We start from the raw sequence: 6,121 nt of genomic DNA on the forward strand, positions 1-6,121 counted from the left end.
GTGACCGACGCCTCGATCCCAAATGATGCCACCGCTTTCTCCATCATGTCAAAGGAAGTATTGTCGAAGGCTCCCTCTATGTCTATAAAGACACCGAGGGTGTCCTCCTTCCTTTCCTTTGCGTCTTCTATTATGCCGACCAAGGGGTGCAATGCAGTCTCGGTTGATCTGCCAGCTTGGTGTGGATTTAAATAAGGATGCTGTTCCTCGTAGGTAAAAGTTGATGATCCGAGGACTCTCTTGAGGTGGAATTTGGTGAATTTTACAGCTGCCTCTCATTTGCCACCAAAGTGGGGTGCTCTCGGTGGTGAGAAGCTCCATTGAGTCCCCTGTGTGGCGAGGGCAGCTGGAATGCACTGGAATGTATTTCGAGGTTCTCTCTGGAGGGTTGATTGTACAGTGTCTTGAGGATTGCTGCTGCGCCAACAAATGTAGTGGCGTTGTCGCTGTACATTACTTCGGGGATTCCTCTCCTTCCGGTGTGGCGTCGTCGGTTTCTGATGCAGATGGCACATTTCTGGATATGGGCTCTGACTGTGCCTCTGCCACCGATGATCCAGTACTTCGGTCTGGTGAAAGCGAGGGTGAGTTGCGTCCCACCGTGTAGAGTTCTTCGGTGAGCTTCTCCGAAGACTAACGTCGTTAGTCGAGACTGTCGAGGCAGGATCGCTGGGTGAATTTCTTCGGGATCCAGTTGTGAGTTTTTGAACCGGCCTCCTAGTCAGATAATTCCGTGGTCGTCTAGAGTAGGCATCAACTTTGCCAGAGGATGACTCCGTTGTAGTTGAGCGTTTCTCGCGAGCAGCCTATAAACATCAGCAAAATATTGAGTTTCAGTTATTTTTGCCCAGAATGTCCTGGCCTCAGTGAGTTCTCTGATAGTGAGGACGGGTGTCTGGGGAACTGGCTGTCTTCTGAATCGTTCGATTACTCTGTTTAGTGTGGCTGTTACTTGGAGTAGCTTTTCCATTCTAGAGTACCTGGTGAGTAGTTCGGCTAAGGCATTGATTTTCATGGCCACTGGATAGGACGGTGATGGTCGTGCTTCAGTTGCTGCTACTGCTGGGAGGTTTTCTATTGAGGAAGGCCATTCCTGGAAATCCTGATTGATCCATTCAGGTCCGGTCCACCATAGGAGATGTACAGCTAATTCTTGAGGGGCTATTCCTCTTGAAGCACAGTCGGCTGGATTCTCCTTGCCTCTGACGTGTCCCCAGTTTGCATCTGGAAGTGACTCCTGGATTTTTATAACTCGGTTTTGGACGTAGTCTTTCCATCTTGCGGGGTGTCCGTTAATCCATGCCAGGGTTACCATAGAGTCTGTCCATAAGTGAGTTTCTACTTCCCTGAGGTCGAGCATTTTTTTGGTGATGACCACTAACTTCGTAAGCAAGACAGCTGCGTTGAGTTCGAGACGAGGAATGGTCATGCGCTTGATAGGAGCCACTTTTGTTTTTGCACACACCAGTATTGTTGAGGTAGGCTCATTGAGGTTCTCTGTCCTGATGTACACTACTGTACCCATTCCTGCGGTAGAGGCGTCTGCGAATCCATGGATTTGGATTCTCTTCGTCTTGGATGAGATTCTCAACCATCTCGGTACTGAGATTTGATTCAGCGTATTGACATTGAGTCTGAATTCTTTCCATTGCCGTTGATAGGCTTCTGGTAGAGGTTCATCCCAGTTGAGTTTTAACTTCCATAGATCTTGGAATTATTATTATTATTATTATTATTATTATTATTGGATTATTTTTCCTCGAGTGATTACTGGTGCGATGAGTCCCCATGGATCGACGAGTTGAGCTATTCCTGATAGCGTTGTCCTCTTCGTGAACACTGCGGAATCAAACTCTTTTGATTTGTATTGGAATGTATCACTTATTTGATGCCAATACAAACCAAGTACTTTGGTGATACGCTCTTGGAATTGCATTATCGATTGAGTAGATGCTATTCCTAATGTCTCCAAAGCTTGTGGGCAGTTACTGCTCCACTTCTGGAGTGGAAACCCGCCTGTTTGGCCAAGACCACTTAGCTGCCAGGCGATTTCTCTGAGTTCTTCTGCGGTTTCCGCTCCACCATAAATGTCATCGACATATCTGCCTTTGGTGAGTGTCTCCACTGCCGCAGGATATCGATGGCTTTCGTCCTCTGCTAATTGTTGGAGCACTCTTAGAGAGAGCGATAGAGAACAGTTGAGTCCGTACGTGACTGTGGTGAGCTCGTAAGTGATGAGCTGTTGTTGTGAGTCGTGCCATAGTATCTCTGTAGATTCCTCTGATCCTTATGTACGTTTATCTGCTGAAACATCTTGACTATGTCTGTTCCAAAGACTAATTTGTTCTTTCTCAGCCATGTCAAGACGTTCATCGTGTCTGCTTGGAGTTTCCCACCAGAATAGAGGATGTCGTTGAGGGATATTTCTGATGAGGTCTTGCTTGAGCAGTTGAAGGCTACTCTCAATTTTGTAGTGAGTACGGCTTCTCGTAGAACCCCGTGATGCAGTAGATAGTATGCTGTGGAGTGTTCTCCTTCTATTGGTGCTCTCCTCATGTGTCCTAATGCCTCATACTCATTGATGAAGTCTCTATAGAGCTAGGCATAATTATCGTCTGCTTTGAGACGACGTGCAACTGACTGTAGTTGCTTTGAGGCTTTGAGCTTTGAGTCGCCGAGTGCTTCTGCTGATGTCCTTAGAGCGAGTCTAACTGTATAGCGCCCGGTCTTGTCTCTTGAGTGTGTGGACTTAAATATTGTCTCACACTGGAGTTCATCTGGTAATAGCTCTGAGTTCTGCGTTGTTGGTAATTCTTCCTGGGTCCAAAATCGTTGGAGAAGCTCTAGTAGTTGTTCGTTGGTGGATTCCTTTACGACCGATAACGAAATCCTTGGTGAACAATCTTTGCATTCGACTGGTCCGGATAGGATCCATCTGAATACGTTTTGTTGGCCAACTAATTGAGTGTTGCTGGAGCTGACTACTCTCTGCTTGAGGATCCGCCCATATGTGTCAGCTCCTAATATGATGTCTATTGGCCCAGGTTTGAGATAGTCTGGATCGGCCAGTTGAAGACCTTCGAGTGGGTCGATCCTTGGTGATTTGCAAGAGAAGAATGGTAGCTTCACGGTGAGTTTCTTGAGGACGTGAGCTTCAAGGTCAACTTGTTCTGACCCGTCGAGTGCGTAGAGTGTAATTGAAGCTACTTCTCTCGTGCGTCCTGCGTTCGTCTCTGCGATTCCGATGAGCTTAATTGATGATGACCTTATTGAGAGGTAGAGTGATTTTACTAGTTCCTCGGAGATGAAGGACAGCTCTGATCCTTGATCGAGGAACTTTCTTATATTCAGTGTGAAGCCTCTTGGAGATTGAATCCTTGCTTGGGCTGTGGCTAGCAACACACATTGGTGAGTGTCTTTTGGTTGGTGACTCCGCTGATTGTTGAGTATCTTCTGATCATGTTTCTCTTCTGCCTCACTGATTGTTGCTGTATTGAGCGTGGTCTTTGGTGATGTACGTCTAGAGTCCGTTGAATTAAGTGCGATCAATAAGATCTCTGATTAGAGTGAATGGTTTTTCTGTACACTCACTCCAATCTGTCGACTCCTTCTTTGGAGGTGCGCTGTCTGCCTTTGAGGTGGAGGCCACTGGCTCGTTAGGTTGAACCTCTCCCGATGTGTGTGGGCTGCCTCCGTGGATGAGTATGTGATGCCTGCGTTTGCAAGTGAAGCACGCCTTCTGAGTCTTGCACCGTGAGAATATGTGTGGCCCTAGACAGTTAAAGCACAGTTTGGTGGTGGAGACCAAGTCGTTTCTCTTGGTTGGGGACAGGGCTGTAAATTTATCACAATTCGCAATGAAATGCGACCCCTTGCAATAAGCGCAGTTGTTACTGGGCTTGGTTACTTCTCGATGATCTCCTGGTTGAGTTGAGGCGGTGAGAACCGTTCGTGTTCCGTGAGGAGATGCTGACTTTGGATAGAGTCGTTCTCCTGTATTGATTCCGCGTGCGCACGACCCCACGAAGTTGGTGAATTCCTTGAGTGACGGGAAATCCTTTGAGTCTCTTACCTTGAGTTCCCATGCTCTGAGGGTCTCTGTGGCTAGCGATCTTCTCAATAAATGGACCAGCTTCTGTTCCAATATCTGATCTTTTGGAAGCCCTGTGGCGATGAGCTGATCGAACGTCTCAAGAGTGGCTGCTGCGTTCGAGTTGAGATTTTCTGCGTTCGCCTTGGTGATTTTGGGAAGACTGAGGACCCTATTGAAGAGAGCCTGTGCTGCTAATCTAAGATCCTCATATTTCCTTACTAACTGGTCCCATGCCTTCTCATAATTCTCTTCTGTAATGGTGAAGGTGGAAAATAGTTGAGAGGCTGGTCCTTGAGTGCTTTCTTGAGGCGAACCATCTTCTGTACTGGTGGGATTGAGTCATCTTTGGCCACCAGTGATTGGAAGAGATCTCTAAATTAGCCCCATTTTGAGTGGCTCCCATCAAAAGTGATGAGCGAGATGCGCTTGAGTTCGATTGCCTGTTTGGTTGAGGTGGAGGCGTTGGCCTCCTCTTTTTTGATTTGCCCTTTCAACTGATAAATCAGTGTTGAGCAGTTACGGCCCCATGTGGTAGCCTTTTTGTATGCCTCATAAGCAAGATATTCTTGGGTGGGCAGCAGGTCGAGCACGAACTCCTTCTGTATGGCCACTATCTCGTTCCAATCTGCTTCCAACATTTTCTCGTGGCCCTCGGTGGTGGAAAAAAAAAAATATATATATATATATATATATATAGCAACGATTCGACGATGGTCAAGATAGATCCTATTAGTAACCCTGCTTTTTGAGCAATCCCGAGTTTCATATAATTAATAGTGAATAGACAGCATTGATTATCTAAATTAAATACGTTGCGCAATTGGATCTTCGTTTTTTTATTTAGACAAATTTATTTTGAACTCCAATCCACCTTCTTGGATCTACAAACAGGAACAAACACGTTCGAGTTACACGTTCACGTTAGACAAACTGTGTAACGTGAGCCTAGTTACTTGAGTGAGCAGTTCCAGCAGCTCTTGATGTAATTCTCTAAATCCACGGAGCATCGTTTGAGTTTGTTGGAGCTGGAACTTTTGAGTCGCAGACAGATGCAGCGGGTTTATTGGTGGTACGCCAATACTTGAGTCCCGCGTCTTGATGCGAGTTAAAGTGAGATCTTGTTGAGTCTGCTCTGTCATTATAGCATCTAGTGATGGAGCAAGTGGAGTCGGCGTTTCCTCTGTAGCTTCGGACACTGTAATACTCGGACGAGCAAAATTAGCGTCTGCATCTTTAAATTGGTCATCCAGAACCTCTTCAAAGTCGTGTGGTTTCTTTTGGTGTGAGTCAGTCATGTCTACTTACTTGGTGAGTACCTATTTGATTTCCTACTTTACCTACTGCTGACTTGTTCACACTAGCTGTTGATAACGTAGAGTACAGACTTGGTGATGCCTCTTACTGAGGCTGATTGACTCCCACTGAGGTTCGGCTGAGCTCGACTTTGCGATGTGTTTCGATGATTTGAGGAAACGCTGAGTCTTTAGTGTCGGTGTATACATTTGAGTACGTCTAAATGTAAACATTAGACCGAACGCTTGGTGATACTCTATGACCTTGTCCTTTATTAGGCCCGTCAGAAATGTTGACCGCACGTACCTGGGTGTCACTTCTTAATTAACGAAATTTCACTGATCAAAATTCACTGTGTAATTTTTCCACCAATTTCCCAAATCCGGCTTGAAGGACCAAATGTTTGAGATGGAGACGAAGATGCAGTGCCGATGTGGGATCGGTGGGGAAAATAAAAAACACGAGAAACTTATGGGGAATGCACTTAGTTTATTATAAATAATTGAGGCGTGGCCTCACGTCTTTTGAAGGAATTTTATACAGGTGATTTTCTTAGTTTCAATACGCGTCATACCGGTGATGTACTCAAAAAGTTACATAATTTAATTACGCGTGGTTGAGAATTGAGTTTCACTTGAATTTGGAATCGAATAAGGAGCACTTGTGCGTCCGTTAATCGTCTACGTTGAACTTGAACTGAAACGTCCGTTGAATGGACACATCTTATCGCATGGC

At 45.8% G+C, this 6,121-nt stretch overlaps 1 protein-coding gene across 1 annotated transcript; it reads right to left on the bottom strand.

The window, feature by feature from the left end:
* Positions 1 to 721: 721 nt before the first annotated feature.
* Positions 722 to 4,410, bottom strand: LOC135168131 (uncharacterized). The gene is made up of 6 exons (XM_064132049.1): positions 4,317 to 4,410; positions 3,592 to 4,284; positions 2,642 to 3,557; positions 2,211 to 2,590; positions 1,772 to 2,154; positions 722 to 1,696 (listed from the first exon to the last, which is right to left on the bottom strand). The coding sequence occupies exons 1-6, from the start codon at positions 4,408 to 4,410 to the stop codon at positions 722 to 724; spliced, it is 3,441 nt and encodes a 1,146-aa protein (XP_063988119.1).
* Between the last annotated feature and the right edge of the window lie 1,711 nt (positions 4,411 to 6,121).

The sequence above is a fragment of the Diachasmimorpha longicaudata genome, chromosome 12, assembly GCF_034640455.1.
Source record: "Diachasmimorpha longicaudata isolate KC_UGA_2023 chromosome 12, iyDiaLong2, whole genome shotgun sequence".
In the NCBI taxonomy this organism is placed as follows: domain Eukaryota; kingdom Metazoa; phylum Arthropoda; class Insecta; order Hymenoptera; family Braconidae; genus Diachasmimorpha; species Diachasmimorpha longicaudata.

Excerpts from the sequence above, each read along its gene's own strand:
- LOC135168131 (XM_064132049.1), bottom strand. The coding sequence starts at position 4,410 with ATGGTTCGCCTCAAGAAAGCACTCAAGGACCAGCCTCTCAACTATTTT. Across the intron at positions 3,558-3,591 it reads GAAGGAGTCGACAGATTGGA|AGATCTTATTGATCGCACTT; the intron begins GTGAGTGTACAG and ends CACTCTAATCAG. Across the intron at positions 1,697-1,771 it reads CATGGGGACTCATCGCACCA|TTAAAACTCAACTGGGATGA; the intron begins GTAATCACTCGA and ends GATCTATGGAAG.